Source organism: Amblyomma mixtum, chromosome 3 (genome assembly GCF_055824585.1).
Source record: "Amblyomma mixtum isolate Tamu chromosome 3, ASM5582458v1, whole genome shotgun sequence".
Classification (NCBI taxonomy): domain Eukaryota; kingdom Metazoa; phylum Arthropoda; class Arachnida; order Ixodida; family Ixodidae; genus Amblyomma; species Amblyomma mixtum.
The window spans coordinates 71,505,576-71,519,518 of NC_143014.1; the positions used below are offsets into that span (position 1 = coordinate 71,505,576).

At 46.7% G+C, this 13,943-nt stretch overlaps 1 protein-coding gene across 1 annotated transcript in view; it reads left to right on the plus strand.

The window, feature by feature from the left end:
* Positions 1-13,943, plus strand: part of LOC149350548 (uncharacterized) — an 83,177-nt gene that overhangs the window by 17,503 nt on the left and 51,731 nt on the right. The window contains exons 5-7 of the mRNA XM_089579605.1: positions 557-766; positions 2,904-2,977; positions 10,145-10,201. Coding sequence (XP_089435731.1) covers positions 557-766; positions 2,904-2,977; positions 10,145-10,201 — 341 coding nt within the window. The remainder of the gene's footprint in view (positions 1-556; positions 767-2,903; positions 2,978-10,144; positions 10,202-13,943) is intronic.

The following is a 13,943-nucleotide window of genomic DNA, read 5'->3' on the forward strand; positions in this document are numbered from 1 at the left end:
TTCGAGAGGTTCCACATTTCAAAAAAGTTCCGCTGAAGCCCTAGCACAACTTGAAAAAAATGCTTTCAGTAAATGTTTACTACCAAATGATGTCGTGGCACTCCCTTTCTTTGTGAGGGTCTAGAAGGCCCAAAAAATATTCACTGGTGCAGTAGTCAGTGGGGAAACTACACCTGACCGGAAAGGGTTAATGATGGGGGCTGTTTTTGTCGGTACTTGATTTCTTGGCCTGTGCATGGTATATTTTATTGCACACTAGTGACATTTTATGTGAAAATGGGCAGTGGTCAGTGCCCTTTATTCATGGTGTTGGAATGCATGACCTAGTGATACATTAATATGTTCAGTTCAAGTGTGGACGTGGGTTTTGTTCACACTAGGTTTTGTACATTCATGTGCCTTGGACAACAGTGATGGTTTGCCAACGCACCCATTAGGTGCAAGCACAAGAACATGGGAAACCAAAGTTTCTTGAGAGATCTTTCTTATACTGGATAATTGTCTGGAGTCAGTGCAGTTCAGTGTGGGGCTCTTTTTTTTTTTTTTTTTTGCGCAGCTGCTGAATTCCAGCCAAGCACATGTTACCTGTGCAATGTGTCAGCTGTCAGCAGGAGTCAGATGCAGATGCATCTCAGTGGGGCCAAGCACAAGACACGTTGTGCCAGCCTCAACCTTGACCCTTCAGCAATGGACTTTCCTGGCAAGAACCGCAAGCCGCAGGCACCTGCAGTGACTGCTGTCAAGACTCCTGGTCCTCCTGATCCAAGTGGGTGTCCAAATATATATGTGCACTGAACTTTTCAAGCAATGTATCGGCTGATGTGTTTGGTGGCACTACTTTTCCAGCTGTTTTGAGCTGCTACATTAGTAAGAACATGGCGCTGTACAATCGAATCTGGATATATCGAACTCTGAGAGAATCTTGAGATAATTTGATATGTTGATAATTTGGTATATAAAAGATGGTAATAGATAAGCTTATCTGTAACTTAGGAGCAAGAGTTCATTGCACCCACACTGGTGGTGCACTTCTTGCTGCGATATTGCCCGCCCGTGTGCTGGCAATATAGAGGTTGCAAGGCGCTGCTAAGCCTAACCTGGTTTGCATTGAAGAGCCGCAGCGGATGGTGCTTTGGAACTAGCTACTGCCTACTGTGAGATGTCTAATCCTGTTGTTACCAGTAAACAGTAAATAGAATAATCGCTCATTAAAATTGAGGTGCATTTGGCTTCCGTGACACATTCAGCAGCAAAGCATACCAAGCGAGGGTTGCCGTTAAGCTTTTAGTTAGTTTGCTTCACCTCATGACAGCGATGTGGCACGGAAAATGAGTACGAGGGATCGAAGGGCAACCTCAAGTACACCCCACACTCACCTCGTCACGCGGTTTCATAACGCTAGCACTGCCAGCAGGGGCCCAACTCTGTGCAGCCGACACGTCTCTGCGTACGAAGAGAGATTGAAGCTCCACTTGTAGGAGTGTGGCACAGCGTTCGATATATCATATGACTGACGAATTTTGAGTTCGATGTATTGTTTGACTTTTCTATACTTTTATATGGGATTTTGAAGGGAATATCTGGGTCTTTGATATAGCCAGTAATTCAAATTATCCGGGTTCGATATGTCCGGCCTCGACTATACAGTAAAATCACGGTTGGTAAGAGTTTTGGGATTATATGAATTTTTAAAATTCCCTGGCCGGAGTGCATTGTGCACATAGTGCGGAATTCCGAGTGTTCCCAACTCCATCCTGTACCACTACAGATGATACGAACGCGCGAGCCGCGACCGCACTCTCGAGCACGAAGTGCTGCCCTTACATCACCAATGCTGCGGTCTCTAACCATGCGGTACGCACCACGAGCAGTGAGTGATGGTGTGTGACGCGCGCATCGCAGACATCACGATTGCCAGTCACGCTGTATGCACCGAGAGTACTGAGCTGTGGCCGCACAGCTGTGAATAAATCCCGTCAGCTATAAACAGATCTGCATTAATGTATTTTGTATGCTTGTGCATACGAATTTCGTTCGTTTGGATGATACATCATTTCAGATGGTATGAATTTTTTCACGACATTGTGAGATTTGTATTACTGAGATTCTACTGTAGTTGTTTTGGAAGTGGATGACTGAAAACACTGCTCGTTAGGCTAGTCACAAAGGAATATGCAATTCTAAGTTCTTGAGTTGAAAGGCATGTTTTACTCCTGCTTGAGTTGGATGTTACTTTGAAAGACTAGCGCACAGTTCTTAAATGGTGTAGTTTAGAAAGGCCTCTGTAGCATTTAAGAATACCTGTTCTATGGATATGCAGTGGTAAATGGAGGGATGAAGAGAGACTTTCACAGCTGTGGCACTTGCACAGATTTGTTGTGTAGCCTGACTGACTAGGAATGGCTAAAGGTTTTTTTTTTTTTGCTTTCTCTCTTTCTCCTGTTGGGACTCGCTAACTGGAAAAGGCTGAAATGGGTTGAAATTACCGCCAAGACAAGGTTCTGTGATGTAAATTGTTATTGCATGATTTCTCGTGTTCATGTGCACTACTTGAGCACACCTGTATATGCGGATACTGATTTAGAGAGTATGCAGCCCTTTTGATGAAAACGCTGGTCTTAGCATTGATGTGGCAGAGTTGTTTAGCAAGCTCCACAGTATTCCTTTCTTTCTGCTTAACAGTGTTTGAGCATAGCAATTTAGAGCAGAGTTTGAAAAAGATAACCTTGATCTTGCCACTCATGATGTGTTCCTTCTGCATAGTGAGTTACTTTTGTCAGGCTTACCCTGTGCCCAATCCACACGGATTGTGTGCAGCTAAAAGTGGGGCAGGCTAAAAATTGGCATTTGCTGGTTGTATCTTCAGGATTAGGAGTCATTATGCCATCTTTTTACTTTTGCAGATTCCATTCCACCAGAAAGGCCTGCGTGTGACGTCTGCAGCATAACATTGAGTTCTGCGCACCAGCTCATGCAGGTGAGACGGCATTGTCACTTTTATTAGCTCTAGTAGCCATCCTTAGGTCAGCTACAAGGCCAGCAGTTAATCTGCCTGAAGTTTGGCAGCTAACTTTGCTTTGGTCAAATGTTTAGGGGAATCCCCCAAGGTGGAGTAGATTTGTAATAAAGGAGTAATTACTCATTGGCATCCACCCGAGCGCAGCCATACGGCTACAAAGGAAAGCTAACAGCTTTCTCGGAAACTTCGTAGTTAAAGAAAAATTCGTCCTGGTCTGAGGTTCGAACCCGGGACCACCGCTTCACCGGAGCAGTCGCTCTACCAGTTGAGCTAACCGGGACGGCAAGCTGAGAAAGCTGTTAGCTTTCCTTTGTAGCTGTATGGCTGCGTCATGGTGGATGCCAATGAGTAATTACTCCCTTATTACAAATCTACTCCACCTTGGGGGATTCCCCTAAACATTTGACGAACACTGTTCCCACTTCAAGTTATTGATCAATTCGCTCTCGCCCTACCATAAGCTTGCCGTCCCGGTTAGCTCAACTGGTAGAGCGACTGCTCCGGTGAAGCGGTGGTCCCGGGTTCGAACCCCGGACCAGGACGAATTTTTCTTTAACTATGAAGTTTCTGAGAAAGCTGTTAGCTTTCCTTTGTAGCCGTATGGCTGCGCTTGGGTGGATGCCAATGAGTAATTACTCCCTTATTAACGTTGCTTTCAACAGATGTTAAATGAACCAGAGATTCCTTTGGTTCGGAAATGCTTACAATTGACGTAGTTAACACTTCATTATTCTAGTATTGTGCTGATTAGAATGGCGAGAAAACAGACACAAGTAGGTAGAGACAGACAGGTACGGTTGAGCAGATTTTACCAACTAAAGTTTTTATTCAACTGCAGCGAAACTCGGGCTGACCAAAGTGTACAACGCTCACAAAATACATGCGGAATTCGATCCTGTTGGCAAATGAAGGCGTGGAAAGTGGCACCCATCACGTAAACTGTGCGCGACTGTCACCCAAGCGCACAACAGCTGGGCATCGTAATGCCTTTACCATAAATTAACACACCTACTGGACATGCACGCATGCACTCGAGCTCGACACATGTACAGTACACATAGAGAACTTGTTTTCTGGCATGCCCTTCGCAGTACTTCCACATGCTAGCGGCCTTCCACTGGGTGAGCTCGGCCGCTCGGCCTTGGCTCACACAGTGCTTGCTTGGTAAGCCTTCATTGCAGTAAGAGACTGCCAGGAATGAGTTTGAAGAGGGAGAAAGGTTGCATACCTTCCCTATAGCAATTGTACTGCCATGAGTGCCCATTGCACTCGTACTGTGCAAACCAAAATCTGTGTCACCACTGGCACAAAAGTGCAATCTGCTGTGTCATTTTTGAAAAAGACATGGCGCTACAAGTGCACGCACAAAAAGACAAAGGACAGGCGCCTGTCCTTCGTCTCCTCGTCTTTTTGTGCATGTACTTGTAGCGCCATGTTTTTTGTTTTTTTTTTCTCAAAAATGCAAAACCAATTTGCCCAGCAACATACCGTATATACTCGCGTAATGAACCCACTTTTTTTCCCGAAAAATTGACTTCAAGTTGGGGGGGGGTTCATTATGCAGGAGAAATTTTTTTCGAAATTTTTCGGGCGATTAAATTTCATATCACAACATCGATAAAAAATGCAATCGCAGCCTTACCTCTATAGAAAAACCACGGATGCAGTTTGAATAAAAAAATCTATTTCACACACTGCTTGGCTCGGTCTCGCATTATCACTCGGCCTTGCTCTCCGAGTCGAAGCTTTCGCTCGCGTCGCTCGTAACTTCGTCGTCGTCATCATCATTGTCCCACAACGCGTCGTCTTCTGTGCCGTCCAAGCAGTTTGAGATGCCAGTTTTCTTGAAGCTGCGGACGATCACCTCGGGGGTAATTAAATATCACGCTTCCAAAATCCATCGGCAAAGCACGTCGATGGTTGGCCTTCGTATCTTGCCAGTCGGTGTCAGGTCGTGGTTGCCCGCTGCCATCCACTCAGTGTACAGCCGCCGCACGTTGTCCTTAAATGGTTTGTTGACAGAGACATCAAGTGGTTGCAGCACTGAGGTTAGGCCACCCAGAATTACGGCGATGTCTGTTCGCAGCTTGCTCAGCTCCAGCAATATGGCGGGTGACTGACGTCCAAATGCGTTGTCTTTACTTCGTTTTACTGCCGCTGCGCACAAACGGCGCTATGAGCAAGGTTTTGTTTTGCATTTGACAGATGGCGCTGAGCAACCAGATCCTTTAAGATCATCATCATCCTCGGCAAAAGTGCGCGGTTGGCAAGTTTCGTTTCCGCGTCACCTCCACTCGTGTCTCCGGCGTTTCTCTCACATTAGACGATAATAATCATGTGGTTATGGTAAAGGAAAGATGCGGCAATTGCCACTCTCACTAGGAGGTCACCTGAGCTGCGCTGTGAGCGAAGGAAAGAAGAGCCGTAGTGAAGGGCTCCAGAATACTGAGCTACCCCGCCGGCGTATCTCGCTTTAAAAGAAGCTAGCTGCATCGTGTCGCGATCTGTCGACTTTATTATTGTGTTATTGTCAGCAGTGCCGGGCCAATCGCGCCAAGATAACGCGAGCATGCTCCAATATGGCCCTGAAGATAAGCACACAGCTTTTACGTGAGAAAAAAAAAAATCTCATTTTTCGAGGCGAAAAGTAGTGGGGGGGTTCATTATGCGAGTGGGTTCATTACGCAAATATATATGGTACGTTACTGAAGTGTGTCAGCTGGGTTCACTTGATGCACTCTTGAACATTGCTCTCGTTGCCGCTCATTAGTTATTGTTAAGTGATGTGAAACTTTTTCTTGGTTTGGCTTAATTTAGAGTAGCACTGCACTAGCCATTCAGTAGCAAGCGGGTTATACCACATTGAACTGCTGCAAGGCCTTGATTGTATGGCATTCACAAATTCCCGTTTCCATGGGGGTAGTGTCAGGGGATTGGAAAGCATTAGCCGACTATTACGCTTTTCGGTAATGCGATTTTAGAGTGCAGCTGCTATGGTACTTGAACCTTAGGCGGCTGTGTTCAGAACACGCAGTGCTGAATGGAGGCGGCTCTGGATTTCGGCTTGGGCAGCGCACACAGCAAGCACGAAATTTCGAGGAGCGGGCAGCAGCGTTAAGAAAGGGAGTGGGTGCCACAGGCAGCGCAGCTCACGTCAAGCTGCGTCTTCCTCTCGAAAGGGCTCGAGCCATCTCGAACCGGGACGCGCTTGCGGGAGCGCATAAAGCCCCTTGATCTTGAAAGTAGCGACACTCTCCTCCATTCCTGCACTTTCCCCCTCAATTATCCTCTCCCACCAGCGTGTGCGCTGCACACGGCACACTTTGAAGACCATCGTGCTCTCGCCGGCCCGATGTATTCGCTGGCACCTGGGAGCCGCAAACTTAGGCACCTGCGAGCGTGACTACGTTTGCATTTTTTTTCCCGCTCTATTATTAAACACAACCACTAGAAAGTGATGCGACGTGCTTGAGTTTACTATGGGCCACATTAATCACCTTTCTCTTTTGAGCAATGAAAGCGTCAAACGTGAGCGCTTGCGGCATGAACAACCACAGTGTACTGTATTGCCCACATTGGCTTTGATATTTTGTTACCATCTTCCTCAATAGGGCACACTTCTTGTTAGCAATAGATTTACTTTAAATTTGTATGTTCTTCAATATTTTTTGGCACCCTGATGGTACGTTAAAGGGGGACACTGGTCTTAGACCTATCTTCTTTATTTTTAGTCAAATCCTAATGAAATTGTATCGTCTTGCTGAGATTTTTACACTGATTTCAAATGTGAAATTACTTTTTCCATAAATTACTTAGTCCCTAAGATAATTTTAATTAGCCTTTCATTAGTATCTCAGTGCAAAAAAAAACTGCTCAATAAAAAATAATTTTTTATACATGGCTATACATTATTGTGAGTAAGGAGTGCAATAATTAGAGCCGTTTTTTTTTCATTTTACCCTGATTAGTAATTTTACAGCACTTAGAATTGCAATATTCAAGGTGTGAACATGATGCATTGTTAAACTTTGCAAAATTATAAATTTTTGAAGTGTACTTGAACAGTTATTATTGTACACACTGTGCCTTCAGCTTCCCTTAGTAAACAATATTGTCATGTAGCCGTTTGGAACACAACACAAGGCTTCTACGGGCATGCAAGCCGAGACGCCAGCCAAGAGCACCGAGCTGGAGGGGAACTTCAGCTTCTTACTTTCAGCGCACGAGACCCGCAAAGAGCAGCCGCCCAGCGGCTGCTGCTGCAGGCGCTGCAATATTGCCACGTATCATTGTAGTGTTTGTTCGTTCACGCTCAAGGCTGCTGGAAAGGGTCGTTATCACTTTTGTTCGTGACGCGAGAAGCGACCAGACTAATCTCGATTGATCGCAGCCATGAAAGGCTGCATCTAGGTTTTTCTAGATTACTGTAGATGATCTTGTCCTGTTATCTGGAAGTTTCCTTGCCGCCTTTAAATTGAGCGATGCCGCGAGCGGCGGACATTCGTAGTTCGACGACCGACGAGCACGTTTGTTGCTTACGCCGCCGCCGAGTGATTCAGTTATTTTGCGGGCGCAAGTCAGCCCAAATAAAGAGCTTCGTTTCCAAGACTGGCTGGTGTCTTCCTGACCACTGGACTGCCGTCACTATGTGACATCTGGTGGAGGTGCTGGGTAGCCTGCCATGTTCCGGACACCCCCTACAAGTCGTGACGCCAGCCCTTTGAGTCATCTACCGCAGGACCTGAGTCCAGTCCACCGCGCAAGCTGACGCCTGCAAGGGGACGAACCTGAGTTCGGGATTCTGCCGGACCCTACCCGGAAGCGAAAGCCAGCAGCAACGTCTACCATGAGCTTGCCCCAGACGATGACTCCAATCGTTCTTCAGCAGCCCCGGGTGCCACCAACCTTCGACGCTTCGCCTGGCGCCGACCCTGAAGAATGGCTGGAGCAGTTCGACCGTGTGGCTATCTTCAACAACTGGAACGATGCCACGAAACTTAGGTACGTGTTCTTCACCTTGGAGGGACCAGCAAAAGTCTGGTTTGAGAATGAGGAAGCTAACCTCACGAACTGGGAAACCTTCAAGGAGCAGCTTCTAAAGACCTTCACGAACGTCGTGCGAAAGGAGAGAGCCCAGCAGCTGCTACAGTCTCGCATACAACACCCAAACGAGACCGTTGCTGTGTACACTGAGGAAATGAAGCGTCTCTTCCAGCGTGCCGACGCAAACATGAAGGAAGAAGAAGAAGTAAAGCTGTTCATGCGAGGAGTTAAAGAGCAGCTCTTTGCCGGCCTCGTCTGCAACCCACCGAAAACTGTCGCGGAATTTGTAGAAGAGGCATCCACGATGGAAAAAACTCTTGATGCCCGAGTCCGCCAGTATGACCGCCAGCAGCGCGTTTTCTCAGCAAGCTGCCTGGACACCGCTAACAGCAATGACCTGCGGGAGGTTATACGTCAAGTTGTGCAAGATTAGTCTGGTCGCTTCTCGCGTCACGAACAAAAGTGATAACAACCCTTTCCTGCAGCCTTGAGCGTGAACGAACAAACACTACAATGATACGTGGCAATATGACTTCTCTATATGTCCTAGATGTTGAGGTACCAAAGTACTACGAGAGCCAGGTGCTCAAAATTTACATGCCGTTAAATCATCTGCTCCTGCACAAATACAGCCCACACATTGATCTGAATTTAATACAGTAGAACCCCCATAGTGAACTTGGATATAGTAAAGTGAAACTGCGGTCCCATTTCGCCTTCCATAGACAACTGTTCTTTTTTTTTTTTTTTCGCTTATAGTAACGACGTTTTTTACAAGAAACGGCTATAGTATAGAGTGTCTGGCCGTGGGTGCATACTTTCTGCAGAATGATGACATCGCAGCACGCACGAAGTCTAGGATCGGTAGGCCAAAGCTGAGAGATGATAAAACGGCATTTTTTTTTGTTTAAATGGCTTCACCACTAAGCTGAAGAGCACAAGGAGAAGCCAACTTTTTGAAGGCCTTGGGGCCGTGAGGCAAAGCGCGCGGCGCACATGAAAAAAAAAAAAGTAAAGCTGGCTATAAAAATAGAAAGAAGGTGGCGCGATTCGCTGAGAAAGAAAAGGTAGTAAAAGTGCAGTGATGAGCAAAGAAGGGTCAATGCAGATTTCACAGCTGCTTGAAAGTGAATTTTTTTCTAGTTTTTTCATGGTCTCAAGAGAGATAATTTTATTGGCTACCGTAGAAGTGAGTCTGGCCAAGGGTTTGGCTTGAAATTTCTGGATGATTGTTGATGCCAACAGATGAATAGATTAAGTGGTGGAAAGATGATGTTCTCTCGATAACTTATCTAGGCTAGTCCCTCAAAGGCATTTAAGAAATGCTTCAGATGCCCCTGCTGCACGGCACATACTACTCTGGCGTCTCTTAGCAGGTCGCTGCCGTGGAGCCCGTCTTCACGCTATCGCCGTCTTTCATCCTTCACTGTGTTTGCGTTCGTTCCCTTTCATCCACCGCTGTGCTCCTTATTTGCTTGGTTACGCCGAGGGACAGTGGTGACGTCGCTTATCGCAAGAACATGCTCTTAAGAGCTGCGCCCTAAACTATCTAATGTAGAGGAATTCGCTTTATGAAGGTTCGTTATATCCAGGTTGAACCATACATACAGTATAATCTCAATCATATGAATCTCGCAGGGTCACGAAAATTATTCCTATCATCCAAAACTAACAAAATTAATACGCAGAATTTATGCAAACCTGTTTCCGGCTGACAGGGTTTACTTTAACCTACAGCTGCGTGCCGCTGCTCACTGTTTGTGGAGCATATTGTATGACTGGTGATGTGGTGTCAGGGACTTAAGGCTGCGTGCCGCCACTTGCTACTCCACCGCGTGACTGGCGATCGCAACATCGGAGATGTACAGGTAGCAAGTACTTGGTGCTTGAGGATGCGGTCGCGGCTCGCACGTTCGTATCATCTGAATTTCTGCCCATTGCACAAAGTGCACTCTGGCCAGGGCATTTTATGAATTCATATCATCCCAAAATTCGTATCAACCGGAATCATGTGTTAATGTCCTTCAGTTAACGTAACTCTTGGCTTATTTCGATGTTTTTTTTTTTATTACTGTTGTACAGCACCTGGCTGGCAAACGGCACAAGGAGTTGGTCACTGCCTTGAAGCTGGCGGTTATGGTAAGCTTTGTTGTTCTTCAGCCTTTGTGTTTGTTTTTGACTTTTTCCGGACGAAGCCAAGTCTTCTTGCCACAGGTTGAACGATGGGTTGAATGTGAAAGGGACCCTGAAATGATTTCGGTGGGGGCCTATTGGGCAACAGATCTGTACAGGTGGTTTTTGTGGGTATTCGAGTCAAATTTGAAAGCTGTGTGTGGACCCTATTATTTAGAAATAATTTTTAAAAATCGCTGTCGCAGTAGCTCGCAATCGTTTAGGGTGACGCACCTCACTGCGCACTCCCTATGACGTCAGTGGGCAGAAGGGCAAGCCTTCAAGCTCACCCCGTCTGCCCACTGATGTCATCGGGGTAGGGGATGCACTGTGAGGTGTGTCGCCCTAATCGATTGCGAGCTACTGCGAGTAGCAATTTTATTAAAATTATTTCTGGTTTGGTTTGGTTTATGGGGTTTACGTCCCAAAGTGACTAAGGCTATGAGAGACGCCTTAGTGGAGGGCTCCGGAAATTTCGACCACCTGGGGTTCTTTAACGTGCACTGACATCGCACAGTACACGGGCCTCTAGAATTTCTCCTCCAAAGAAATTCTAGCCGCCGCGGCCGGGATCGAACCCGCGTCTTTCGGGTCAGCAGCTGAGCACCATAACCACTGAGCCACCGCGGCGGCTAAAATTATTTCTAAATGATAGGGTGCTATCATTGCTATGCTATGTGTGGACCCTAAAATTATTTCTAAATGATAGGGTCCACGCATAGCTTTCAAATTTGACTTGAATAACCACATAGACTCCCCCCAGAGATCTGTTGCACTAGAATATGCCCATATAAATCATTTCAGAGCCCCTTTATCTGCTATATGCTTAATCACCTTCATGTGGTTTGCTTATGTTTTCTGTTAGTACACAAGTACATTCCAGGATGAAATAAAACATTGTCATTTTAGGCTTTGGCCATAAACTGTTGTTGTCAGCCATAAGCCAGTTATATCATGCTGGCAGTATGTTGTTCAAGATGTTGAACACTGGGAAGGTTGGGGTGTGGAGTTTAGGTTCCTTTTATGTCAGGAATTCTGTTTTGTATGCAAAGACTGGTGTAGTGTGTGCCTGCTGTTGTTGAGTTGATGATAGTTTTTGCTTCTTTGCTGCGTCATGTGGTGTGCCAACGCTCTCCTATTAAGGCAATGCTTGGCATGTCTGTTTTGTGCCCACAAAAGTGCTTGTCCAACTCTTTGTGTGCAGCAGCTCACTTCCAGCATTGAAAAAAAAAAATGGTAGGGAGAGGGTTAGAGGTTCGATGAGTACAGTGCTAAGTGCAAAATACAAGAACAGCATGTGTCACAAGGCATGCAAGCTTTTGGGCACATTGTGGCGGTGTGCTAGCTGCAGTGCCTATGCTTCAACCAGTGAAAGAGAAGCTGTTGAATGTGCTCGAAATCATCATGCTAAGTGTAGCCGCGATAGCAGTGCTGGGTCATTAGGTAATGCAATGATTCAATTTGGTTGGCAATGTGTGGAAAAAATTGTCCAAGTAATACCGTATTTACATGTAAATAATGCGACAACGAATATAATCCGAGGGGGGGGGGGGGGGGGGACTTTGTGCTCGTAAAAAAAAAAAATTATTACAGTAGAACTCTGAGGGAGACCATAGTTCAGGGTGCAGAAAAAGAAATGGAGACTGCAAGCAAAAATTTGAAAGGAGCACAAGTACCTGCGGGTGGTTTATTCATCATCACTACTTTCTTATCGCTGTCCAGAGTTCGACGAAAACTCGTCTGGCGAGGAGATGGCATCATTGTGAAAAACCTAACACTCGCCAAGAAATTCAAGAACAGGGTAAAAAACAAATGACGTTTCGGGACCCCTACGGATCCCTTGTTCACATATGAAAACGAAAAAACGGATCGGCCGTGTTTATACAGATGAAGGTCGCTGTAATGAGCATGCGTATGCTGCAGGCAAGGGCCCACGTGTCTGATTAAGTGTTGGCGGAGTTGATTGGGTATGGAATGACCCTAGGAGTAAGCGTGATGATAATGATTTCTCGGTGGATATGATACTGCTGCGTCCCAGGCGATAATGTGGCCGGTGCTTTTATGGTGATCTGCCAAGGCGTTTTCCTCGGTGCACCCCTTGGCAACGTCATTTTTATGCTCCCTGAGCCGTCTCCTGTAATCCCCCGTTTTGCCGATGTAGGCTGCGTCACAATCCTGGCAAGGGATCTTGTATACAACCCCGGGGTATCTAGTGCTTTCCAGCTTGTCTTTCACTCACAAGTTGCTGTCTGAGCTTGTTTGTAGGCACGTGACAGATTTGAACATCGTAATCACTGAAAATTCTTGCCACTGTTTCGCTTACACCAACCGTGTAGGGAATGACGGCTCGCTTCCGCTCTTTCTTCGGTGCCGTGGGTGGATTTGAACATCGGCGTTGCTGCGAGTTTAGGATTTGTCTTGGGTAGCCATTTCTGGAGAGTTATTCTTTTATCCTTTTTTTTCAAAAAAAGAATAACTCTCCAGAAATGGCTACCCAAGGCAAATCCTAAACTCGCAGCAACGCCGATGTTCAAATCCACCCACGGCACCGAAGAAAGAGCGGAGAGTTATTCTTTTTTCCCCGCCGCGGTGGCTCAGTGGTTACGGCGCTCGGCTGCTGACCCGAAAGATGCGGGTTCGATCCCGGCCGCGGCGGCTGAATTTCGATGGAGGCGAAATTCTAGAGGCCCGTGTACTGCGCGATGTCAGTGCACGTTAAAGAACCCCAGGTGGTCGAAATTTCCGGAGCCCTTCACTACGGCGTCCCTCATAGCCTAAGTTGCTTCGGGACGTTAAACCCCAATAAACCAATAAACCTTATCCTTTTTTCTTCTTTCCTTCTTGCTTGTGAGGATGAGCATAGGCGTTGCGCTCGTGTGAAGAGCGCTGACGCCACGGAGCGCTTATGTCCAATCGGATGCGCAGAGGCAAAGTTCAAGTATTGGCCTGTATGTGTGGCTTTCTGGTAGACCGACGTTACGAGGCCGTTCGTTGTGCGCTGCACTAGAACATCGAGAAAGGCAATGCGACCGGAACTCTCCTCTTCCATGGTAAACTGGATGGTTGGCTGGACGGAGTTCAGATGATGTAGTAGTGCAGGCGCGTCTTCCTGGTTCAACACGCAAAAACAGTCGTCTACATAGCGCAAAAATATTTTTGGGCGACGAGGGAATGAAGCAAGGGCGAGGGCCTCGATGGTTTCCAAGGCAAGGTTGGCGCAAGTAACCGAAATTGAAGCGCCCATGGCGGTTCCAAACACCTGCCTGTAGAACTCGTCATTAAAAACGAAATAAGTGCTCTGCAGGCAAAATTTCAAAAGGTGGCATAGGTCCACAGCTTCAAACGGAGTGCGGTTGGCAAGGGTCTCGTCGTTTTCAAGGACGCCTTTACAGCACTGGACAGCGAAGTCAATTGGCACACAGGTGAACATAGATTTGACGTCAAAAGACACCATGATGTCGTCTTCTTGGATGTCGACGTCCTGTAACATCCTGACGAAGTGACTGGAGTCCTTCACATACGTCTCCATTGTACCAACCAGGGGGCGCAGGATGCTGTGCAGGTACCGAGACAGCCTATGCAGGGGGGACCGGGTGAAGTCTACTATTGGCCGTAGAGGCACGTCGGGCTTGTGTATCTTCGGAACACCGTAGATGGCTGGAGCGAGCCATTATGACATAAGAGTCGGTAATATAAATTCTTGCTTTGC